Source organism: Rutidosis leptorrhynchoides, chromosome 3 (assembly GCF_046630445.1).
Source record: "Rutidosis leptorrhynchoides isolate AG116_Rl617_1_P2 chromosome 3, CSIRO_AGI_Rlap_v1, whole genome shotgun sequence".
NCBI classification, from domain to species: Eukaryota; Viridiplantae; Streptophyta; class Magnoliopsida; order Asterales; family Asteraceae; genus Rutidosis; species Rutidosis leptorrhynchoides.
This window is the reverse complement of record NC_092335.1, coordinates 672,504,022-672,531,838: the sequence shown is the minus strand read 5'-3', so window position 1 is coordinate 672,531,838 and position 27,817 is coordinate 672,504,022. Positions and strand designations below refer to the sequence as shown.

Here is a 27,817-nt window from a genome sequence, read left to right as displayed (position 1 = left end):
AAATAATGATAATCTAAAATATCCTGTTTACACACGACCATTACATAATGGTTTACAATACAAATATGTTACAAAAAAATAAGTTTCTTGAATGCAGTTTTTTTACACAATATCATACAAGCATGGACTCCAAATCTTGTCCTTATTTAAGTATGCAACAGCGGAAGCTCTTAATAATCACCTGAGAATAAACATGCTTAAAACGTCAACAAAAATGTTGGTGAGTTATAGGTTTAACCTATATATATCAAATCATAATAATAGACCACAAGATTTCATATTTCAATACACATCCCATACATAGAGATAAAAATCATTCATATGGTGAACACCTGGTAACCGACATTAACAAGATGCATATATAAGAATATCCCCATCATTCCGGGACACCCTTCGGATATGATATAAATTTCGAAGTACTAAAGCATCCGGTACTTTGGATGGGGTTTGTTAAGCCCTATAGATCTATCTTTAGGATTCGCGTCAATTAGGGTGTCTGTTCCCTAATTCTTAGATTACCAGACTTAATAACAAGGGGCATATTCGATTTCGATAATTCAACCATAGAATGTAGTTTCACGTACTTGTGTCTATTTTGTAAATCATTTATAAAACCTGCATGTATTCTCATCCCAAAAATATTAGATTTTAAAAGTGGGACTATAACTCACTTTCACAGATTTTTACTTCGTCGAGAAGTAAGACTTGGCCACTGTTGATTCACGAACCTATAACAATATATACATATATATTAAAGTATGTTCAAAATATATTTACAACACTTTTAATATATTTTGATGTTTTAAGTTTATTAAGTCAGCTGTCCTCGTTAGTAACCTACAACTAGTTGTCCACAGTTAGATGTACAGAAATAAATCAATAAATATTATCTTGAATCAATCCACGACCCAGTGTATACGTATCTCAGTATTGATCACAACTCAAACTATATATATTTTGGAATCAACCTCAACCCTGTATAGCTAACTCCAACATTCACATATAGAGTGTCTATGGTTGTTCCGAAATATATATAGATGTGTCGACATGATAGGTCGAAACATTGTATACGTGTCTATGGTATCTCAAGATTACATAATATACAATACAAGTTGATTAAGTTATGGTTGGAATAGATTTGTTACCAATTTTCACGTAGCTAAAATGAGAAAAATTATCCAATCTTGTTTTACCCATAACTTCTTCATTTTAAATCCGTTTTGAATGAATCAAATTGATATGGTTTCATATTGAACGTTATTTTATGAATCTACACAGAAAAAGTATAGGTTTATAGTCGGAAAAATAAGTTACAAGTCGTTTTTGTAAAGGTAGTCATTTCAGTCGAAAGAACGACGTCTAGATGACCATTTTAGAAAACATACTTCCACTTTGAGTTTAACCATAATTTTTGGATATAGTTTCATGTTCATAATAAAAATCATTTTCTCAGAATAACAACTTTTAAATCAAAGTTTATCATAGTTTTTAATTAACTAACCCAAAACAGCCCGCGGTGTTACTACGACGGCGTAAATCCGGTTTTACGGTGTTTTTCGTGTTTCCAGGTTTTAAATCATTAAGTTAGCATATCATATAGATATAGAACATGTGTTTAGTTAATTTTAAAAGTCAAGTTAGAAGGATTAACTTTTGTTTGCGAACAAGTTTAGAATTAACTAAACTATGTTCTAGTGATTACGAGTTTAAACCTTCGAATAAGATAGTTTTATATATATGAATAGAAATATGTTATGAACATCATTACTACCTCAAGTTTAGTAGGTAAACCTACTGGAAGTGACAAGAAATGATCTAGCTTCAAAGGATCTTGGATGACTTGAAAGTTCTTGAAGTAGGATCATGACACAAAAACAAGTTCAAGTAAGATTTTTGCTCGAATTAAGATAGTTTATAGTTATAGAAATTGAATCAAAGTTTGAATATGAATATTACCTTGAATAAGAAAGATAACCTACTGTATATAACAAAGGTTTCTTGATCTTAGATGATTACTTGGAATGGATTAGAAAGCTTGGAAGTAAATTAGTAAACTTGAAGGGATTTTTGAAGTATTCTTGAAGTGTTCTTCCTATGATGATTATAGCTTGATTCTTGAAGTGATTTTTGATGAAGATGATGATTAACTACTGGAAAAATACGTTCATAATAGTGTGGGTGTGTTGAGAGAGAATTAGAAAGAGATTTGGAAGTGAAATGGAGTGAATGATGAGTGTTAATTGGTGAGTGGTGAGTGGGGTTAAAAGGAGTTCTAGTTAGTTGACTAGCTCATGGTAGAAGTTAAAATTGATTAGTCATACATGACATAATCAAGAGTGGAATCCCATGCTAGTTCCTATTAGTATATACCCATAGTAAGTACGTTTTGAAGCTGTGTATAATACGGGTAAGAATACGACTAGAATTCTTGATGAAAGAAAAGAATGGGAAAGTAACTGTAACCATTTTCGTTAAGTATGAGTGTTTCGATATATGTCTTGAAGTCTTCCAAAAGTATTTTAATACATCTAAATACACTACATGTATATACATTTTAACAGAGTCGTTAAGTCATCGTTAGTCGTTACATGTAAGTGTTGTTTTGAAACCTTTAAGTTAACGATCTCAATTAATGTTGTTAACCCATTGTTTATTATATCTAATGAGATGTTAAATTATTATATTATCATGATATTATGATATATTAATATATCTTAATATGATATATATACATTTAAATGTCGTTACAACGATAATCGTTACATATATGTCTCGTTTAAAAATCATTAAGTTAGTAGTCTTGTTTTTACATATGTAGTTCATTGTTAATATACTTAATGATATGTTTACTTATCATAATATCATGTTAACTATATATATAACCATATAAATGTCATCATATAGTTTTTACAAGTTTTAACGTTCGTGAATCACCGGTCAACTTGGGTAGTCAATTGTCTATATGAAACCTATTTCAATTAATCAAGTCTTAACAAGTTTGATTGCTTAACATGTTGGAAACGTTTAATCATGTAAATATCAATCTCAATTAATATATATAAACATGGAAAAGTTCGGGTCACTACAGTACCTACCCGTTAAATAAATTTCGTCCCGAAATTTTAAGCTGTTGAAGGTGTTGACGAATCTTCTGGAAATAGATGCGGGTATTTCTTCTTCATCTGATCTTCACGCTCCCAGGTGAACTCGGGTCCTCTACGAGCATTCCATCGAACCTTAACAATTGGTATCTTGTTTTGCTTAAGTCTTTTAACCTCACGATCCATTATTTCGACGGGTTCTTCGATGAATTGAAGTTTTTCGTTGATTTGGATTTCATCTAACGGAATAGTGAGATCTTCTTTAGCAAAACATTTCTTCAAATTCGAGACGTGGAAAGTGTTATGTACAGCCGCGAGTTGTTGAGGTAACTCTAGTTGGTAAGCTACTGGTCCGACACGATCAATAATCTTGAATGGTCCAATATACCTTGGATTTAATTTCCCTCGTTTACCAAATCGAACAACGCCTTTCCAAGGTGCAACTTTAAGCATGACCATCTCTCCAATTTCAAATTCTATATCTTTTCTTTTAATGTCAGCGTAGCTCTTTTGTCGACTTTGGGCGGTTTTCAACCGTTGTTGAATTTGGATGATCTTCTCGGTAGTTTCTTGTATAATCTCCGAACCCGTAATCTGTCTATCCCCCACTTCACTCCAACAAATCGGAGACCTGCACTTTCTACCATAAAGTGCTTCAAACGGCGCCATCTCAATGCTTGAATGGTAGCTGTTGTTGTAGGAAAATTCTGCTAACGGTAGATGTCGATCCCAACCGTTTCCGAAATCAATAACACATGCTCGTAGCATGTCTTCAAGCGTTTGTATCGTCCTTTCGCTCTGCCCATCAGTTTGTGGATGATAGGCAGTACTCATGTCTAGACGAGTTCCTAATGCTTGCTGTAATGTCTGCCAGAATCTTGAAATAAATCTGCCATCCCTATCAGAGATAATAGAGATTGGTATTCCATGTCTGGAGACGACTTCCTTCAAATACAGTCGTGCTAACTTCTCCATCTTGTCATCTTCTCTTATTGGTAGGAAGTGTGCTGATTTGGTGAGACGATCAACTATTACCCAAATAGTATCAAAACCACTTGCAGTCCTTGGCAATTTAGTGATGAAATCCATGGTAATGTTTTCCCATTTCCATTCCGGGATTTCGGGTTGTTGAAGTAGACCTGATGGTTTCTGATGCTCAGCTTTGACCTTAGAACACGTCAAACATTCTCCTACATATTTAGCAACATCGGCTTTCATACCCGGCCACCAAAAATGTTTCTTGAGATCCTTGTACATCTTCCCCGTTCCAGGATGTATTGAGTATCTGGTTTTATGAGCTTCTCTAAGTACCATTTCTCTCATATCTCCAAATCTTGGTACCCAAATCCTTTCAGCCCTATACCGGGTTCCGTCTTCCCGAATATTAAGATGCTTCTCCGATCCTTTGGGTATTTCATCCTTTAAATTTCCCTCTTTTAAAACTCCTTGTTGCGCCTCCTTTATTTGAGTAGTAATGTTATTATGAATCATTATATTCATAGATTTTACTCGAATGGGTTCTCTGTCCTTCCTGCTCAAGGCATCGGCTACCACATTTGCCTTCCCCGGGTGGTAACGAATCTCAAAGTCGTAATCATTCAACAATTCAATCCACCTACGCTGCCTCATATTCAGTTGTTTCTGATTAAATATGTGTTGAAGACTTTTGTGGTCGGTATATATAATACTTTTGACCCCATATAAGTAGTGCCTCCAAGTCTTTAATGCAAAAACAACCGCGCCTAATTCCAAATCATGCGTCGTATAATTTTGTTCGTGAATCTTCAATTGTCTAGACGCATAAGCAATCACCTTCGTTCGTTGCATTAATACACAACCGAGACCTTGCTTTGATGCGTCACAATAAATCACAAAATCATCATTCCCTTCAGGCAATGACAATATAGGTGCCGTAGTTAGCTTTTTCTTCAATAACTGAAACGCTTTCTCTTGTTCATCATTCCATTCAAATTTCTTCCCTTTATGCGTTAATGCAGTCAAGGGTTTTGCTATTCTGGAAAAGTCTTGGATGAACCTTCTGTAGTAACCAGCTAGTCCTAAAAACTGGCGTATGTGTTTCGGAGTTTTCGGGGTTTCCCACTTTTCAACAGTTTCTATCTTTGCCGGATCCACCTTAATACCTTCTTTGTTCACTATGTGACCGAGGAATTGAACTTCTTCCAACCAAAATGCACACTTTGAAAACTTAGCGTACAATTCTTCCTTCCTCAATACTTCTAACACCTTTCTCAAATGTTCACCGTGTTCTTGGTCATTCTTTGAGTAAATAAGTATGTCATCAATGAAAACAATGACAAACTTGTCAAGGTATGGTCCACACACTCGGTTCATAAGGTCCATGAACACAGCTGGTGCATTAGTTAAACCAAACGGCATGACCATAAACTCGTAATGACCGTAACGTGTTCTGAAAGCAGTCTTTGGAATATCATCTTCTTTCACCCGCATTTGATGATACCCGGAACGTAAGTCAATCTTTGTATAAACAGACGAGCCTTGTAGTTGATCAAATAAGTCGTCGATTCTCGGTAGTGGGTAGCGGTTCTTGATGGTAAGTTTGTTCAACTCTCGGTAGTCGATACACAACCTGAATGTACCATCTTTCTTCTTAACAAACAAAACAGGAGCTCCCCACGGTGATGTGCTTGGTCGAATGAAACCACGCTCTAAAAGTTCTTGTAATTGGCTTTGCAGTTCTTTCATCTCGCTGGGTGCGAGTCTGTAAGGAGCACGAGCTATTGGTGCAGCTCCTGGTACAAGATCTATTTGAAATTCAACGGATCGCTGTGGGGGTAATCCCGGTAATTCTTTCGGAAATACATCGGGAAATTCTTTTGCAATGGGAACATCATTGATGCTCTTTTCTTCAGTTTGTACTTTCTCAACGTGTGCTAGAACAGCATAGCAACCTTTTCTTATTAGTTTTTGTGCCTTCAAATTACTAATAAGATGTAGCTTCGTGTTGCCCTTTTCTCCGTACACCATTAAGGGTTTTCCTTTTTCTTGTATAATGCGAATTGCATTTTTGTAACAAACGATCTCTGCTTTCACTTCTTTCAACCAGTCCATACCGATTATCACATCAAAACTCCCTAACTCTACTGGTATCAAATCAATCTTAAATATTTCGCTAACCAGTTTAATTTCTCGATTCCGACATATATTATCTGCTGAAATTAATTTACCATTTGCTAATTCGAGTAAAAATTTACTATCCAAAGGCATCAATGGACAACTTAATTTAGCACAAAAATCTCTACTCATATAGCTTCTATCCGCACCCGAATCAAATAAAACGTAAGCAGATTTATTGTCAATAAGAAACGTACCCGTAACAAGCTCCGGGTCTTCCTGTGCCTCTGCCGCATTAATATTGAAAACTCTTCCGCGGCCTTGTCCATTCGTGTTCTCCTGGTTCGGGCAATTTCTAATAATGTGGCCCGGTTTTCCACATTTATAACAAACTACATTGGCATAGCTTGCTCCGACACTACTTGCTCCGCCATTACTCGTTCCGACACCATTTGTTCCTTTTGTTCTATTAACCCCTGGTCCGTAGACCTCACACTTCGCCGCGCTATGACCATTTCTTTTACACTTGTTGCAAAATTTGGTGCAGAACCCCGAGTGATACTTTTCACACCTTTGGCATAGCTGTTTCTGATTGTTGTTGTTGTTGCGGTTATTATTGTTGTTGGGATGATTGTTGTAGTTGCTGTTGCTGTTGTTGTTGTTGTTGTTGTTGTTGTTGTTGTTGAGCCGTTTGTTGTAGTTGCGATTGATGTTGCGATTGTTGTTGTTGTTGTATTGGTGATTCTTATCACCATTTTCCTCCCACTTTCTTTTGACTTGCTTTACATTGGCCTCTTCAGCAGTCTGTTCTTTAATTCTTTCTTCAATCTGGTTCACTAGTTTGTGAGCCATTCTACATGCCTGTTGTATGGAGGCGGGCTCGTGTGAACTTATATCTTCTTGGATTCTTTCTGGTAATCCTTTCACAAACGCGTCGATCTTCTCTTCCTCATCTTCGAATGCTCCCGGACACAATAGGCACAATTCTGTGAATCGTCTTTCATACGTGGTAATATCAAATCCTTGGGTTCGTAACCCTCTAAGTTCTGTCTTGAGCTTATTGACCTCGGTTCTGGGACGGTACTTCTCGTTCATCAAGTGCTTGAATGCTGACCACGGTAGTGCGTACGCATCATCTTGTCCCACTTGCTCTAGATAGGTATTCCACCATGTTAACGCAGAACCTGTAAAGGTATGCGTAGCGTACTTCACTTTGTCCTCTTCAGTACACTTACTTATGGCAAACACCGATTCGACCTTCTCGGTCCACCGTTTCAATCCGATCGGTCCTTCGGTTCCATCAAATTCCAAAGGTTTGCAGGCAGTGAATTCTTTGTAGGTGCATCCTACACGATTTCCTGTACTGCCAGATCCAAGGTTATTGTTGGTATATAGCGCAGCCTGTACTGCGGCTATGTTTGAAGCTAGAAAAGTACGGAATTCCTCTTCATTCATATTCACGGTGTGTCGAGTAGTCGGTGCCATTTCCTTCAAAATAGTTAAATGGAACAAGTTAATCATACAGAATATTAAGAGTAGTTAATAGTATTTCGTAGCATAATATGAACTCATTTATAAAAGCTTTTTCTTCATATTAGCGTTTTATAAGTTTAAATTCGGGTAGTACCTACCCGTTAAGTTCATACTTAGTAGCTAATATACAATTCAACTACTACAATTCTATATGAAAAACTGATTGTAATAATATTTCGCGTTCAAACTTTTACACAATATTTTACAAACTTACAATACCGCTTATTTTACATATAGCATGAAATATAGCACACAATAAATTTGATACAAGATGGTTGTGAAGATAATTCTAGCTAGTACACAAGTCGTTCAGCAAAGGTAATAAAGACACGTAATTCATACGTCCAGAAACAAGTCATGCATTCTGGTTTTACTAGGATTACTTCCCATCCTTGGTCTTGTGGAACATAACCGTTATGGCCGTTGATAAGACAGCGTGTTGTAACGTCGTCAAAGGGACGAGGGTTACGTAATGACCAACAGTCTCGTAATAACCTAAAAACCTCATTTCTTACCCCAATTACCGACTCCGTCACTTGAGGGAACGTTTTGTTTAATAGTTGTAGCCCGATGTTCTTGTTCTCACTTTGGTGAGAAGCGAACATTACTAACCCGTAAGCATAACATGCTTCTTTATGTTGCATGTTAGCCGCTTTTTCTAAATCACGAAGTCCTATATTTGGATATACTGAGTCAAAATAATTTCTTAACCCGTTGCGTAAAATAGCATTTGGGTTCCCCGCAATATATGCGTCAAAGTAAACACATCGTAACTTATGGATTTCCCAATGTGATATCCCCCATCTTCCGAACGAAAGCCTTTTATAAACCAAATCATTCTTGGAACGTTCTTCGAATGTCTTACAAACTGATCTCGCCTTAAATAGTTGTGCCGAGGAATTCTGACCGACTCTAGACAAGATTTCATCAATCATGTCTCCGGGTAGGTCTCTTAAAATATTGGGTTGTCTATCCATTTTGTGTTTTTATACTGTAAAATAGACAAGAGTTAGATTCATAAAAAAAATACTTATTAATACAAGCAATTTTTACATATATCATAAAGCATAAGCACACTATATTACATATATTACACCACACGAATACAACTATCTTATTCCGACTCGCTTGTTTCTTCTTCTTTGGTTTTGGTTCGTTTTCCCAAGTTTCTAGGGATATATGATGTTCCCCTAATACGAGCCGTTATTTTCCACATTGGTTTAGAAAAACCTGGTGGTTTAGAGGTTCCCGGGTCATTGTTACAACTTAAGGACTTCGGGGGTTGACGATACATATAAAGTTCATCGGGGTTGGAATTAGATTTCTCTATTTTTATGCCCTTTCCCTTATTATTTTCTTTTGCCTTTTTAAATTCAGTTGGGGTAATTTCTATAACATCATCGGAATTCTCGTCGGAATCCGATTCATCGGAGAATTGGTAATCCTCCCAATATTTTGCTTCCTTAGTGGAAACACCATTGACCATAATTAACCTTGGTCGGTTGGTTGAGGATTTTCTTTTACTTAACCGTTTTATTATTTCCCCCACCGGTTCTATTTCTTCATCCGGTTCCGATTCTTCTTCCGATTCCGATTCTTCTTCTGGTTCCGACTCTTCTTCCGGTTCCTCTTCGGGAACTTGTGAATCAGTCCACGAATCATTCCAATTTACATTTGACTCTTCATTATTATTAGGTGAGTCAATGAGACTTGTTCTAGAGGTAGACATCTATCACATAATATCAAACGCGTTAAGAGATTAATATATCACATAATATTCACATGTTAAAAATATATAGTTTCCAACAAAATTTGTTAAGCAATCATTTTTCAAGTAAACACGGTCGAAGTCCAGACTCACTAATGCATCCTAACAAACTAGATAAGACACACTAATGCAAAATTCTGGTTCTCTAAGACCATCGCTCGGATACCAACTGAAATGTCCCGTTCTTATTGATTAAAAACGTTCCATATTAATTGATTTCGTTGCGAGGTTTTGACCTCTATATGAGACATTTTTCAAAGACTGCATTCATTTTTAAACAAACCATAACCTTTATTTCATCAATAAAGGTTTAAAAAGCTTTACGTAGATTATCAAATAATGATAATCTAAAATATCCTGTTTACACACGACCATTACATAATGGTTTACAATACAAATATGTTACAAAAAAATAAGTTTCTTGAATGCAGTTTTTTTACACAATATCATACAAGCATGGACTCCAAATCTTGTCCTTATTTAAGTATGCAACAGCGGAAGCTCTTAATAATCACCTGAGAATAAACATGCTTAAAACGTCAACAAAAATGTTGGTGAGTTATAGGTTTAACCTATATATATCAAATCATAATAATAGACCACAAGATTTCATATTTCAATACACATCCCATACATAGAGATAAAAATCATTCATATGGTGAACACCTGGTAACCGACATTAACAAGATGCATATATAAGAATATCCCCATCATTCCGGGACACCCTTCGGATATGATATAAATTTCGAAGTACTAAAGCATCCGGTACTTTGGATGGGGTTTGTTAAGCCCTATAGATCTATCTTTAGGATTCGCGTCAATTAGGGTGTCTGTTCCCTAATTCTTAGATTACCAGACTTAATAACAAGGGGCATATTCGATTTCGATAATTCAACCATAGAATGTAGTTTCACGTACTTGTGTCTATTTTGTAAATCATTTATAAAACCTGCATGTATTCTCATCCCAAAAATATTAGATTTTAAAAGTGGGACTATAACTCACTTTCACAGATTTTTACTTCGTCGAGAAGTAAGACTTGGCCACTGTTGATTCACGAACCTATAACAATATATACATATATATTAAAGTATGTTCAAAATATATTTACAACACTTTTAATATATTTTGATGTTTTAAGTTTATTAAGTCAGCTGTCCTCGTTAGTAACCTACAACTAGTTGTCCACAGTTAGATGTACAGAAATAAATCAATAAATATTATCTTGAATCAATCCACGACCCAGTGTATACGTATCTCAGTATTGATCACAACTCAAACTATATATATTTTGGAATCAACCTCAACCCTGTATAGCTAACTCCAACATTCACATATAGAGTGTCTATGGTTGTTCCGAAATATATATAGATGTGTCGACATGATAGGTCGAAACATTGTATACGTGTCTATGGTATCTCAAGATTACATAATATACAATACAAGTTGATTAAGTTATGGTTGGAATAGATTTGTTACCAATTTTCACGTAGCTAAAATGAGAAAAATTATCCAATCTTGTTTTACCCATAACTTCTTCATTTTAAATCCGTTTTGAATGAATCAAATTGCTATGGTTTCATATTGAACGTTATTTTATGAATCTACACAGAAAAAGTATAGGTTTATAGTCGGAAAAATAAGTTACAAGTCGTTTTTGTAAAGGTAGTCATTTCAGTCGAAAGAACGACGTCTAGATGACCATTTTAGAAAACATACTTCCACTTTGAGTTTAACCATAATTTTTGGATATAGTTTCATGTTCATAATAAAAATCATTTTCTCAGAATAACAACTTTTAAATCAAAGTTTATCATAGTTTTTAATTAACTAACCCAAAACAGCCCGCGGTGTTACTACGACGGCGTAAATCCGGTTTTACGGTGTTTTTCGTGTTTCCAGGTTTTAAATCATTAAGTTAGCATATCATATAGATATAGAACATGTGTTTAGTTAATTTTAAAAGTCAAGTTAGAAGGATTAACTTTTGTTTGCGAACAAGTTTAGAATTAACTAAACTATGTTCTAGTGATTACGAGTTTAAACCTTCGAATAAGATAGTTTTATATATATGAATCGAATGATGTTATGAACATCATTACTACCTCAAGTTTAGTAGGTAAACCTACTGGAAGTGACAAGAAATGATCTAGCTTCAAAGGATCTTGGATGACTTGAAAGTTCTTGAAGTAGGATCATGACACAAAAACAAGTTCAAGTAAGATTTTTGCTCGAATTAAGATAGTTTATAGTTATAGAAATTGAATCAAAGTTTGAATATGAATATTACCTTGAATAAGAAAGATAACCTACTGTATATAACAAAGGTTTCTTGATCTTAGATGATTACTTGGAATGGATTAGAAAGCTTGGAAGTAAATTAGTAAACTTGAAGGGATTTTTGAAGTATTCTTGAAGTGTTCTTCCTATGATGATTATAGCTTGATTCTTGAAGTGATTTTTGATGAAGATGATGATTAACTACTGGAAAAATACGTTCATAATAGTGTGGGTGTGTTGAGAGAGAATTAGAAAGAGATTTGGAAGTGAAATGGAGTGAATGATGAGTGTTAATTGGTGAGTGGTGAGTGGGGTTAAAAGGAGTTCTAGTTAGTTGACTAGCTCATGGTAGAAGTTAAAATTGATTAGTCATACATGACATAATCAAGAGTGGAATCCCATGCTAGTTCCTATTAGTATATACCCATAGTAAGTACGTTTTGAAGCTGTGTATAATACGGGTAAGAATACGACTAGAATTCTTGATGAAAGAAAAGAATGGGAAAGTAACTGTAACCATTTTCGTTAAGTATGAGTGTTTCGATATATGTCTTGAAGTCTTCCAAAAGTATTTTAATACATCTAAATACACTACATGTATATACATTTTAACAGAGTCGTTAAGTCATCGTTAGTCGTTACATGTAAGTGTTGTTTTGAAACCTTTAAGTTAACGATCTCAATTAATGTTGTTAACCCATTGTTTATTATATCTAATGAGATGTTAAATTATTATATTATCATGATATTATGATATATTAATATATCTTAATATGATATATATACATTTAAATGTCGTTACAACGATAATCGTTACATATATGTCTCGTTTAAAAATCATTAAGTTAGTAGTCTTGTTTTTACATATGTAGTTCATTGTTAATATACTTAATGATATGTTTACTTATCATAATATCATGTTAACTATATATATAACCATATAAATGTCATCATATAGTTTTTACAAGTTTTAACGTTCGTGAATCACCGGTCAACTTGGGTAGTCAATTGTCTATATGAAACCTATTTCAATTAATCAAGTCTTAACAAGTTTGATTGCTTAACATGTTGGAAACGTTTAATCATGTAAATATCAATCTCAATTAATATATATAAACATGGAAAAGTTCGGGTCACTACACCACACACATATTATAGATAGTCCATGTTCAACTTTTCTTTCTTATGAATGCGTCGCAAATTGGGTTTTCTTCAAACGTGTGTGTGAGTGACAAAGAGATCATTTTATGTCGATATCGTCCGTCAACAAAAAATTTGTATATATTTTTATCTTCAACGTGTTAACTGATAAAAACTAAATCAGCTCAAACTTATTATCTAATTAAAAACACGCCTTATAATTCTAATAATATTCAGTTGACTGTTTTGTTTTTTTAGTTTCTTTATGTTTTAGAAGGCATGTTTCATAAGTTGTATGTGTCTGTGTGGGTAATTGGGAAAGAGTGTTTTATAATCAAATGTTTACTTTATTTCGATTCGAAGTGTTTGTTCGTCATCATCAACTACTATTCAAGATATAGACAATTCAATTTAGTCAGTTTTAAATCACAAGACATGCTTAATCAGGACCACTGAAACTCATTGGTGTTTGTAGCAATGTATGACTGTAAAATCTATAAACAGTTGAAGAAAGTATTTAAGATGTAGGATATGAAGCAAAATTGCAAGTAATTGTTCCTCTTAAATGAGTTGATATAAGATTTGATTACTAACGAGGATAGAAAACCCGCACTTCGTTGTGGGGTGGTTTTAATCGGTTAACAGTTGGTTAATTGAATGTTTAAAAATGGTTAACGGTCGGTTAATTAAACGTTTAAAAAAATAAAAGAATGAAAAAAGAAGATGAAAGAAGAAGAATAAAAAAGGAAATGAACAAAAGTTATAAAAACAATAACTTCGTTTCGGTGTGGTTTTGGTTGGTTAACGGTAAGTTAATTTAAAGTTAAAAAATAAGGTTAAGTGTCAGTTAATTAAACGTATAGAAAATAAAGCAATGAAAAAGGAAGGGGTAAAAAGAAAATGTAAAAAAGTAGGTAAAAACATAATAAAAAAAAGTTTTTTTGGGGAAAAAAATAAGAAATATAAAATGACCAAAATACCCCTTTGAACAAAACAGAGAGTGCTACTGTTCACAGGGGTGAGATGGTAAAAATTAAAAAATCTCACCCCTTTTAGTATGGTTTATATATTATATAATAAATAATAATATAATTATAATATTTGGTTTTAGTTATTTGGTATAACGGAAAACGGGTTGTGATCGATTCCCTTAATCAATGAAATTTCCTCTTATATTGTAGCGATACAAACTCAGGAGCAGTGGCTGGCAGGAACCAAATCTAAGATTAGGTTTTTGCGATGGTAAAAATGTGCAACTAGACGTTTGTGGTTAAGACTTGAGAGTAGTTTTTATTTCAGTAAACGTGTAGTGTTTGTTGTTGGACCATATAGTGTGGTCGATTTGAAGGTTTGGAGCAGTTTTTATTGATAAAGTGGAAGGTTTTAACTATTTTTTATTGAAAAAAATGAAGGGTTTTACTTTTGTAGTAACCAAATAGGTTCAACATAAGGAACTGGTCTTACTCTTGGTTTATAGAGCCCAAGTCAACAACTGTGGTCTTAGATTTACTAAGATTTTGACATAAATTTGGGTTTCAGTATTACCATTTGAGTTAAAAGTGTTAATTAATCCTCAGTAAAAACGGATAAACGAATGTGATTATTCTTGTTCTAAGTTATCTCCAACTCTTCCCGACCGCAAGATGTGTTGCTAGTGAAATTTGAACATGATACCTCACGAACGAGGATACTAAGACACCAATCTCTATGTCAATTGTGATGGTTATAGATCTCGAAACAAAGATTATATTATACTTATTTTGAAAGTAAGAGAACTTTCTTTAAAAAAGTAAAATAATAAATTAACAAAAAATCATTGTCTGTCATCATAAGTAAAAGAAAAGTAGTATAAGGTTATTTATCCAGAGAAGTGACTTTCAATGAGCATCTACTCCAACGTAAAATCTGAACCAGTGAAATTGCAGAATGTGGTGTGGCAATCATAATCAAACAAAAACTGAAGATGGCATGATGAAGAATGAAATGCATGTGTTGAATCATGAGAAAAAAAAATAAAAAAGATATAAAAAGGTGTGATATCATCATTCAATTCAAACATAAAGTTTTTGGTTTGTAGTTGATTACATTATCCATTTACACACCTTTCCTTTTATTCTCTCCGTTCTCATACCTTTTTCTTCTTACTTTTCATTCAATATTTCCTTTTATTTAAGAAAGAGCATAAGGTGTCCGTGTCCATTTTTCGATGTCCATTTTAAGGTCGAAAATGGACCTTGAAATTGATTAAAGTTGGGTGTCGTTCGGTGTCTATTTCGGTGTCCATTTCAGAGTTGATTTTAGTTTTGGACCAATAAGAAAAAGGAAAATTTAAAAAAGAAAAAAAAAGTTGAAACCACCGTCGTCGTTGCAACGGTGGGAAAGGACATTGAAATCGAAGCTGAAGGGGTGTCCATGTCCTTGGCTCGTCGGTGATGGACGGCGGAATCGACTTGGTACACCGCGAGCTCTCACAAGATAGTGTTTTAATTACTATTTACTATTTACTATCGAAGATAGTGTTTTAACAAACCCATCACGCATACAATTGTGTTTTAATTATTATTTACTATTTACTATTGAAGAATTAAAAGAGGATCTATGACGAATGGGTTATGAAGTTATGGAGTCTGAGATCAAGGATAAGATGTTGATCCAACGAGTGGGGTTCTGAACTTCTGTGTAGGTGATTGCAACTATTTCCCCCTTTTTATATTTTGTAAGAATGTATTTTATACATCTATGACGCATACAATAGATGTATTTTATATGATTTTCTTAAACAAACCCGTGATTTCAATGATCATTTAACTAGTTTTAGTGATTAACGTTCTAAAATCCTTACAAAAAAAGTATAAGGTTCAGACCTCGCTAACATTAGATTCTAGGGAAAGTATCAGAAACAATCAACAACAACAAAACCCAATCATTTCTCCACTCAGAGTGGAACACTCCATGAGTAGAAACAATCATAAGATAATAATCCTATCAGACCGTGTTCATACAAGTAAAAAAAAATACTCGTACTGCCCGAGTAACATGAACAAAGAAAACATAATTCGTTTACTTTTTTTTAGATTGTACTCCGTATTTAATTGATCACATGCCAATTATACTTGCATATACCTTGGTTGACTAATCGTCCAAAGCACACCAACATGACCTTTGCTATGAATGGAACCTACCATGTATGAATGTGCGATAATGCACATATACACACTCACTCGTATGACACGCTCTCTCAATATACAAGTATACAACCAACACAACCCCTATCAAGTAGGGTTACAAACAATTCAAGCTTTTATCGAGCTCGAACTTGAAAAACGAAGCTTGATCTGCATATCGAATTGAGCTCATATGAGCTCGGCTCAAGATAACATCGAGCTTTCAAAGCCCTAAATAACTTGTATGTGTGAATATACAATCAAGAACACCACATGACATACCCATAACAAAGAAAAAGACTGCATCATAAGTATAAATCAAAATCAATTCATTTGCCATTTCAAGAAAAGGCAAGATAAATCAAGAAACAATATTACAAGAATTTTTGGGCAACAAATGTGACATAATTGATCCCTAACAATATCATGTTACAAAAAAATAAAATCTTTATTTTAGAGAAATCAAATTACATTCTACAGCTTATAGACCACACGCACCTGGAGGACGACATAACCAACTAAGGCATTTCGACTGAGCATAAACTCTTTATTCAAACCTACGTACCGAAAGCCAAATCAAAGGTCAATTAACATTTATAGGACCTAATAAACATAGAAATAAACGTATAATGTAGTGTGTGTACCTCATGAAAGATTGTACATGTCATCTTTACCCATTGTACGTACAAAATTCGGCATGTCAGACCTTTCACCCGCAACTGTACGATAAATATAAAGCTTCTCAACCGGAAAGCTTTCGGGTATCGAGTCTACGTTTTCACGTTCATCTATAACTTCAACGTTAAGATGAGGCATTTTCTGTCCAAGTAATTTACATGCTTCAAAGGTAACAAGACACGAAGACATCCAAAGGGATCGCATTGTCTCCAACTTGGAAGCATTGGCCAAAAGTGCCATGTCACCAAACGGGCAATCTCGAATCTCTAATTTATTTAAACTTTCACAACCCGATAAGACATGATGCAATCCTAAATCACTATCACCAGCAAAGGCTATAGAAAGCATATCGAGTTTCTTAGCGTGAATTCCTATGTACTCAAATACACGATCTGTGAGGAGACCCGACATTGAAAGGCGTTTAAGATCTTTGCAGTTTTCGACTATAGATCCGAATCCGATATCGAGGGGTTCAAATGTTAGATAATCAGGTGCTCGGGGTTCTAAAATGCATAACCGAAAGCATGTCAGATTAGGACGGTTTTTAGCAATCGAAATTAGTGCGGAATTTGACATTCGTCTACAAAAATATAGAACGGATTGAAGTTTCGGGCAACCGTTTGAAACTGAGACAAGGCCTTCTTCTGTTAAGTGTACATTTGCATCGGCAACAAACGGGTCAGAAGGAAACACTCTCAATTCTCTTAGGTTCTTACACGACATAGCAACGGCTTTAAGGCCACTGTCCTCAATGAAATCCAGTACCTGCAGTTTAAGTATTTTATTAATGTGGATGGCAACAAATAAAGGAAAAAAAATATTCTGCAGTCATTCTGCATGAAATCAGTACCATGATGATACGACTTGTATCAACGTAATTGACAACCTCAAATCCTTGAATGAAAATCTATTGGCTACAATTAGTTCACTCAAATATATAAAGGTGTCAATTTTCACCCATTTACTAATAAGTCGGCCACTTAAACGGGTTCTATAAATAAAAAGTACAATAAAGTTGATTTTGCCACCTCAACTTGATTACGACAAACCAATTGAGTGCATACAGTAACATATTGGGTGTCCCACAACAGTAGTGTGTGGATTTGTGTGTCTGATAGCCATTATATACTCAAGCAATCAGATCGAATTCTTGTGCCATGTTCTCTTTATACATGCCAACACTATATTAACAAGTACTTACTCTTAATATCTAGTGAGTTTTAACGCAGATAAAAAGATCGATCATATAGTTATTTCATTGATCATAGTCTTATTCAGATAGTTAGACATGCCTAACTGCAAAACAGTAAAGATTTCCTAAAGTGCAGAGACATTCCAATTAAGAAAGAACCAGATATCACTGATATATGAGTGAGTTAATACGTACGACAGAGGATTGAAATATAAGACAAGATATGCATTAAAATTTACCAATAGACGCTGCAAATTATGACACTGACTAACAATCTTGGTAAGATCTGGAGATTTTGCTGTTGCATAACTCAGGTTTAGAGAAGTGAGACGAGAACACGCATAATAAAAGGCTGGAAGATAAGACGGAACCACATCCCAGAAACCCGATAAGTCTTTTAGATCCTTGCAGCCTGAAAAAGCCTGTGCTAAACTTGAATACACATCTGAGCGGATATCAGCAGAGTAGGCACCCGTACCAAATTCAACTAGCTGTGGGGCCAGATTTAAGAGTGTGGAAAGTTTCTCCAGAGGGACGGCGCGATTGAGCCTAAGAGTCTTCAAATTGGGTGACCGGGCAACTAAACGCTCAAGGGCTGAGAAACTAACCTCGGAAGTCAAACAAGCCATGTTAAGACATTCCAATGAGGTAAAAGAATCAGGGAAGTGACTCATCCAATATCCACTTAGATCCTCAACTTCACACTCTCTTAAATCCAGTACTCTCAAATTTCTGAAAATAAAAAACAATGAACATCCAAATTAAGTGAAACATTGCAGAAAATACAATCAATACTAATGTGTAAGAAAAGATAAAGGTGGGAAATCAAGAAAATCACTACCATTCAAAACTAGTTGTAACTTCTTAAAAAACTAAAACTAATTTATGTTGCCAAAGCAAGTACATAAATTCAACAGTATAATTGGCAACTTACATTTCAAAAGCATATGATAATAAACACAATTATTACTTGAAAATACTACACTCTCTAAACAAGGCAAATAATCAAAACAATCCAAATCACCACAAGATAAAGGAAGATTACATTAAAACTGATAAAAATTATAAATTTGTCGTTGGAACATACACTCATTCCTCCCACCCGAAATGGAGTGTCATATTCAAAGTTTTCGAAAATAAGTCTAAGATCAATGAACAATGTTAAAGACAAGAACTTTCACTCCTTCAATTTTCAAAGTTTAAACTTTCTCTAATATGTTAACCAAAAATCAAACTAGCTCCTTTATAGCTAAACAAATTCAAAGTAATACATAGCAAAATCAAACAACAATAAAAACAGAAACAATTTAAATTTATATAATGTGATCAAACCTGCAATTAGCAGCAATAGCAGCAAGTCCATCAGTACTAAATCCTTCACAGGACACCAAACTCAAAACCCTAAAATTTCTAAACCCTTTCCCAATCATCTCCAAACATTCATCACTAACCACCATTCTTTTCAATTTAATTTCTTCTAACAACGGATAAACCCTAACCATTTCAACAATCCAATCATACACATACCCGCCCCAACCTTCCGGCACCAAATTAAAATCCGCAAAATGCGGTTTCCCTTTCAATTCAATCGATTTCACTTCCGGAAACCTTTGAATCAAAACCCTAGGGTTTACTGCGTAACAGTTTCCAATAAATACTCTTTTTCTACACCACCGTTCCATTTCGTACCACGATTTACTCACTAACGAGACTGTGTTACGATCGTGTTGTGTATTTAGGAACGAGAATACGTGTTCGAGTACTTCTTCGGGAAACGTGCGCTTCATTTCGCCGGAAAAGTTGACCGGAGGTTAAATACGCTGGCGATAAGTATCAGCAATCGATGTGTGTATGTGTTGAGTGAAATAGATTTAGATCTGAAGAGGAATCACAGCATTATAACTAGTTTTTCAGATCAAAAGTTGTTATATTATTTTTAGGTTTTTTTGTGAAGTTTGAAGATGAGAGAGAGAGAGAGAGAGAGAGAAGATGTTAATTTGTCGTATATGTGTGTGTCTTTGGTAGATAGATATAGATTAAAGTGAAAAGTATATAAAAATGCATCCAACTTTCACACAAATTCTATTGTATGCATCCTACTTTCAAACTTCCTATGGTGTGTATTGAACTTTACATTTTGCCTTATTGTATGTAGTAGTTACCTTTTACTTCAGGTTGCCGGTTGAACTTGATGACGTGGCATTAAATAATGAATTAATTTTATTTATTTTACATTATATAACTGATTTCCCCCTCCCTTTTCAACCAATTACCCCAAATCAATTTTGCCCTAAATCCCTAAATCCCTAAATCCCTAAATTATGGCGTCTTTTTCATCCTCTTCCAGGAACATCACAACAAATCAAACCCCAAATGTTGAATTCTGTCATTGTGGACATCGATTATACGAAAGAATTTCGTAGACCGAAGCAAATCCAGCAAGAAGATTCATAAGTTGCCCAACTCATGTAAGTCTTAATTTTGACCTAAATTTTTTTTCTTTGGTTTTGTTCTAATTCGATTTTGCTGCAGGATAAACAAAGAAAATGTAAAGTCTTCACTTTTATTGATGAAGAACTACCAAACCAACACTACAAAGATTTAATGTACAAGATGCATTTGCAAATTATGAATTTTAAATCTCACCATGATGATGATAATGGTGCAGCTTGTAGTGACCCGAATTTTTCCATGTTTATATATATTAATTGAGATTGATATTTACATGATTAAATGGTTCCAACATGTTAAGCAATCAAACTTGTTAAGACTTGATTAATTGAAATATGTTTCATATAGACAATTGACCACCCAAGTTGACCGGCGATTCACGAACGTTAAAACTTGTAAAAACGACATGACGATATATATATATGGATATACATATGGTTAACATGAGATTATGATAAGTAAGTATCTCCATAAGTATATTAACAATGAGTTATATACATATAAACAAGACTACTAACTTAAGGATTTCGAAACGAGACATGTATGTAACGATTATCGTTGTAACGACATTTAAATGTATATATATCATATTAAGGTATATTAATATATCATAATATCATGATAATATAATAATTTAACATCTCATTAGATATAATAAACAATGGGTTAACAACATTAATTGAGATCGTTAACTTAAAGGTTTCAAAACAACACTTACATGTAACGACTAACGATGACTTAACGACTCAGTTAAAATGTATATACATGCAGTGTATTTAGATGTATTAAAATACTTTTGGAAGACTTCAAGACATATATCAAAACACTCATACTTAACGAAAATGGTTACAGTTACTTTCCCATTCTTTTCTTTCATCAAGAATTCTAGTCGTATTCTTACCCGTATTATACACAGCTTCAAAACGTACTTACTATGGGTATATACCAATAGGAACTAGCATGGGATTCCACTCTTGATTATGTCATGTATGACTAATCAATTTTAACTTCTAACATGAGCTAGTCAACTAACTAGAACTCCTTTTAACCCCACTCACCACTCACCAATTACCACTCATCATTCACTCCATTTCACTTCCAATTCTCTTTCTAATTCTCTCTCAACACACACACACTATTATGAACGTATTTTTCCAGTAGTTAAACATCATCTTCATCAAAAATCACTTCAAGAATCAAGCTATAATCATCATAGGAAGAACACTTCAAGAACACTTCAAAAATCCCTTCAAGTTTACTAATTTACTTCCAAGCTTTCTAATCCATTCCAAGTAATCATCTAAGATCAAGAAACCTTTGTTATATACAGTAGGTTATCTTTCTTATTCAAGGTAATATTCATATTCAAACTTTGATTCAATTTCAATAACTATAAACTATCTTAATTCGAGTAAAAATCTTACTTGAACTTGTTTTTGTGTCATGATCCTACTTCAAGAACTTTCAAGCCATCCAAGATCCTTTGAAGCTAGATCATTTCTTGTCACTTCCAGTAGGTTTACCTACTAAACTTGAGGTAGTAATGATGTTCATAACATCATTCGATTCATATATATAAAACTATCTTATTCGAAGGTTTAAACTCGTAATCACTAGAACATAGTTTAGTTAATTCTAAACTTGTTCGTAAACAAAAGTTAATCCTTCTAACTTGACTTTTAAAATTAACTAAACACATGTTCTATATCTATATGATATGCTAACTTAATGATTTAAAACCTGGAAACACGAAAAACACCGTAAAACCGGATTTACGCCGTCGTAGTAACACCGCGGGCTGTTTTGGGTTAGTTAATTAAAAACTATGATAAACTTTGATTTAAAATTTGTTATTCTGAGAAAATGATTTTTATTATGAACATGAAACTATATCCAAAAATTATGGTTAAACTCAAAGTGGAAGTATGTTTTCTAAAATGGTCATCTAGACGTCGTTCTTTCGACTGAAATGACTACCTTTACAAAAACGACTTGTAACTTATTTTTTCGACTATAAACCTATACTTTTTCTGTTTATATTCATAAAATAGAGTTCGATATGAAACCATAACAATTTGATTCACTCAAAACGGATTTAAAATGAAGAAGTTATGGGTAAAACAAGATTGGATAATTTTTCTTATTTTAGCTACGTGAAAATTGGTAACAAATCTATTCCAACCATAACTTAATCAACTTGTATTGTATATTATGTAATCTTGAGATACCATAGACACGTATACAATGTTTCGACCTATCATATCGACACATCTATATATATTTCGGAACAACCATAGACACTCTATATGTGAATGTTGGAGTTAGCTATACAGGGTTGAGGTTGATTCCAAAATATGTATAGTTTGAGTTGTGATCAATACTGAGATACGTATACACTGGGCCGTGGATTGATTCAAGATAATATTTATCGATTTATTTCTGTATATCTAACTGTGGACAACTAGTTGTAGGTTACTAACGAGGACAGCTGACTTAATAAACTTAAAACATCAAAATATATTAAAAGTGTTGTAAATATATTTTGAACATACTTTGATATATATGTATATATTGTTATAGGTTCGTGAATCAACCAGTGGCCAAGTCTTACTTCCCGACGAAGTAAAAATCTGTGAAAGTGAGTTATAGTCCCACTTTTAAAATCTAATATTTTTGGGATGAGAATACATGCAGGTTTTATAAATGATTTACAAAATAGACACAAGTACGTGAAACTACATTCTATGGTTGAATTATCGAAATCGAATATGCCCCTTTTTATTAAGTCTGGTAATCTAAGAATTAGGGAACAGACACCCTAATTGACGCGAATCCTAAAGATAGATCTATTGGGCCTAACAAACCCCATCCAAAGTACCGGATGCTTTAGTACTTCGAAATTTATATCATATCCGAAGGGTGTCCCGGAATGATGGGGATATTCTTATATATGCATCTTGTTAATGTCGGTTACCAGGTGTTCACCATATGAATGATTTTTATCTCTATGTATGGGATGTGTATTGAAATATGAAATCTTGTGGTCTATTATTATGATTTGATATATATAGGTTAAACCTATAACTCACCAACATTTTTGTTGACGTTTTAAGCATGTTTATTCTCAGATGATTATTAAGAGCTTCCGCTGTCGCATACTTAAATAAGGACGAGATTTGGAGTCCATGCTTGTATGATATTGTGTAAAAACTGCATTCAAGAAACTTATTTTGTTGTAACATATTTGTATTGTAAACCATTATGTAATGGTCGTGTGTAAACAGGATATTTTAGATTATCATTATTTGATAATCTACGTAAAGCTTTTTAAACCTTTATTGATGAAATAAAGGTTATGGTTTGTTTTAAAATGAATGCAGTCTTTGAAAAACGTCTCATATAGAGGTCAAAACCTCGCAACGAAATCAATTAATATGGAACGTTTTTAATCAATAAGAACGGGACATTTCAGTTGGTATCAGAGCGTTGGTCTTAGAGAACCAGAATTTTGCATTAGTGTGTCTTATCTAGTTTGTTAGGATGCATTAGTGAGTCTGGACTTCGACCGTGTTTACTTGAAAAATGATTGCTTAACAAATTTTGTTGGAAACTATATATTTTTAACATGTGAATATTATGTGATATATTAATCTCTTAACGCGTTTGATATAATGTGATAGATGTCTACCTCTAGAACAAGTCTCATTGACTCACCTAATAATAATGAAGAGTCAAATGTAAATTGGAATGATTCGTGGACTGATTCACAAGTTCCCGAAGAGGAACCGGAAGAAGAGTCGGAACCGGAAGAAGAATCGGAACCGGAAGAAGAATCGGAACCGGATGAAGAAATAGAACCGGTGGGGGGAAATAATAAAACGGTTAAGTAAAAGAAAATCCTCAACCAACCGACCAAGGTTAATTATGGTCAATGGTGTTTCCGCCAAGGAAGCAAAATATTGGGAGGATTACCAATTCTCCGATGAATCGGATTCCGACGAGAATTCCGATGATGTTATAGAAATTACCCCAACTGAATTTAAAAAGGCAAAAGAAAATAATAAGGGAAATGGCATAAAAATAGAGAAATCTAATTCCAACCCCGAGGAACTTTATATGTATCGTCAACCCCCGAAGTCCTTAAGTTGTAACAATGACCCGGGAACCTCTAAACCACCAGGTTTTTCTAAACCAATGTGGATAACGACGGATCGTATTAGGGGAACATCATATATCCCTAGAAACTTGGCAAAACGAACCAAAACTGAAGAAGAAGAAACAAGCGAGTCGGAATAAGATAGTTGTATTCGTGTGGTGTAATATAAGTAATATAGTGTGCTTATGCTTTATGATATATGTAAAAATTGCTTGTATTAATAAGTATTTTTTTTATGAATCTAACTCTTGTCTATTTTACAGTATAAAAACACAAAATGGATAGACAACCCAATATTTTAAGAGACCTACCCGGAGACATGATTGATGAAATCTTGTCTAGAGTCGGTCAGAATTCTTCGGCACAACTATTTAAGGCGAGATCAGTTTGTAAGACATTCGAAGAACGTTCCAAGAATGCCTTGGTTTATAAAAGGCTTTCGTTCGAAAGATGGGGGATATCACATTGGGAAATCCATAAGTTACGATGTGTTTACTTTGACGCATATATTGCGGGGAACCCAAATGCTATTTTACGCAATGGGTTAAGAAATTATTTTGACTCAATATATCCGAATATTGGACTTCGTGATTTAGAAAAAGCGGCTAACATGCAACATAAAGAAGCATGTTATGCTTACGGATTAGTAATGTTCGCTTCTCACCAAAGTGAGAACAAGAACATCGGGCTACAACTATTAAACAAAACGTTCCCACAAGTGACGGAGTCGGTAATTGGGGTAAGAAATGAGGTTTTTAGATTGTTACGGGACTGTTGGACATTACGTAACCCTCGTCCCTTTGACGACGTTTCAACACGCTGTCTTATCAACGGCCATAACGGTTATGTTCCACAAGACCAAGGATGGGAAGTAATCCTAGTAAAACCAGAATGCATGACTTGTTTCTGGACGTATGAATTACGTGTCTTTATTGCCTTTGCTGAACGACTTGTGTACTAGCTAGAATTATCTTCACAACCATCTTGTATCAAATTTATTGTGTGCTATATTTTATGCTATATGTAAAATAAGCGGTATTGTAAGTTTGTAAAATATTGTGTAAAAGTTTGAACGCGAAATATTATTATAATCAGTTTTTCATATAGAATTGTAGTAGTTGAATTGTATATTAGCTACTAAGTATGAACTTAACGGGTAGGTACTACCCGAATTTAAACTTATAAAACGCTAATATGAAGAAAAAGCTTTTATAAATGAGTTCATATTATGCTACGAAATACTATTAACTACTCTTAATATTCTGTATGATTAACTTGTTCCATTTGACTATTTTGAAGGAAATGTCACCGACTACTCGACACACCGTGAATATGAATGAAGAGGAATTCCGTACTTTTCTAGCTTCAAACATAGCCGCAGTACAGGCTGCGCTACATACCAACAATAACCTTGGATCTAGCAGTACAGGAAATCGTGTAGGATGCACCTACAAAGAATTCACTGCCTACAAACCTTTGGAGTTTGATGGAACCGAAGGACCGATCGGATTGAAACGGTGGACCGAGAAGGTCAAATCGGTGTTTGCCATAAGTAAGTGTACTGAAGAGGACAAAGTGAAGTACGCTACGCATACCTTCACAGGTTCTGCGTTAACATGGTGGAATACCTATCTAGAGCAAGTGGGACAAGACGATGCGTACGCACTACCGTGGTCAGTATTCAAGCACTTGATGAACGAGAAATACCGTCCCAGAACCGAGGTCAATAAGCTCAAGACAGAACTTAGAGGGTTACGAACCCAAGGATTTGATATTACCACGTACGAAAGACGATTCACAGAATTGTGCCTATTGTGTCCGGGAGCATTCGAAGATGACGAAGAGAAGATCGACGCGTTTGTGAAAGGATTACCGGAAAGAATCCAAGAAGATATAAGTTCACACGAGCCCGCCTCCATACAACAGGCATGTAGAATGGCTCACAAACTAGTGAACCAGATTGAAGAAAGAATTAAAGAACAGACTGCTGAAGAGGCCAATGTGAAGCAAGTCAAAAGAAAGTGGGAGGAAAACGGTGATAAGAATCACCAATACAACAACAACAACAATTACAACAATAATCGCAACAATTATCCCAACAATCGCAACATCAATCGCAACTACAACAAACGGCCCAACAACAACAACAACAACAACAACAACAACAGCAGCAGCAACTACAACAATCATCCCAACAACAATAATAACCGCAACAAAAACAACAATCAGAAGCAGCTATGCCAAAGGTGTGAAAAGTATCACTCGGGGTTCTGCACCAAATTTTGCAACAAGTGTAAAAGAAATGGTCATAGCGCGGCGAAGTGTGAGGTCTACGGACCAGGGGTTAATAGAACGAAAGGAACAAATGGTGTCGGAACGAGTAATGGCGGAGGAAGTAGTGTCGGAGCAAGTTATGCCAATGTAGTTTGTTATAAATGTGGAAAACCGTGCCACATTATTAGAAATTGCCCGAACCAGGAGAACACGAATGGACAAGGCCGTGGAAGAGTTTTCAATATTAATGCGGCAGAGGCACAGGAAGACCCGGAGCTTGTTACGGGTACGTTTCTTATTGACAATAAATCTGATTACGTTTTATTTGATTCGGGTGCGGATAGAAGCTATATGAGTAGAGATTTTTGTGCTAAATTAAGTTGTCCATTGACGCCTTTGGATAGTAAATTTTTACTCGAATTAGCAAATGGTAAATTAATTTCAGCAGATAATATATGTCGGAATCGAGAAATTAAACTGGTTAGCGAAACATTTAAGATTGATTTGATACCTGTAGAGTTAGGGAGTTTTGATGTGATAATCGGTATGGACTGGTTGAAAGAAGTGAAAGCAGAGATCGTTTGTTACAAAAATGCAATTCGCATTATACGAGAAAAAGGAAAACCCTTAATGGTGTACGGAGAAAAGGGCAACACGAAGCTACATCTTATTAGTAATTTGAAGGCACAAAAACTAATAAGAAAAGGTTGCTATGCTGTTCTAGCACACGTCGAAAAAGTACAAACTGAAGAAAAGAGCATCAATGATGTTCCCATTGCAAAAGAATTTCCCGATGTATTTCCGAAAGAATTACCGGGATTACCCCCACATCGATCCGTTGAATTTCAAATAGATCTTGTACCAGGAGCTGCACCAATAGCTCGTGCTCCTTACAGACTCGCACCCAGCGAGATGAAAGAACTGCAAAGCCAATTACAAGAACTTTTAGAGCGTGGTTTCATTCGACCAAGCACATCACCGTGGGGA

At 34.7% G+C, this 27,817-nt stretch overlaps 1 protein-coding gene across 1 annotated transcript; it reads right to left on the bottom strand.

Moving 5' to 3' along the window:
* Positions 1-16,542: 16,542 nt before the first annotated feature.
* On the bottom strand, positions 16,543-19,930 carry LOC139899369 (protein TRANSPORT INHIBITOR RESPONSE 1-like). The gene is made up of 4 exons (XM_071882198.1): positions 19,282-19,930; positions 18,189-18,681; positions 16,724-17,522; positions 16,543-16,636 (listed from the first exon to the last, which is right to left on the bottom strand). Exons 1-3 carry the CDS (start codon positions 19,734-19,736, stop codon positions 16,725-16,727), a joined length of 1,746 nt encoding a protein of 581 aa, XP_071738299.1. The 5' UTR covers positions 19,737-19,930; the 3' UTR covers positions 16,543-16,636; position 16,724.
* Positions 19,931-27,817: the final 7,887 nt, after the last annotated feature.

Coding starts and splice junctions, on each gene's coding strand:
- LOC139899369 (XM_071882198.1), bottom strand. CDS start 19,736: ATGAAGCGCACGTTTCCCGAAGAAGTACTCGAACACGTATTCTCGTTC. Junction 18,682..19,281: donor GCTATTGCTGCTAATTGCAG/GTTTGATCACAT, acceptor TTTTATTTTCAG/AAATTTGAGAGTACTGGATT. Junction 17,523..18,188: donor ATAATTTGCAGCGTCTATTG/GTAAATTTTAAT, acceptor CTTAAACTGCAG/GTACTGGATTTCATTGAGGA.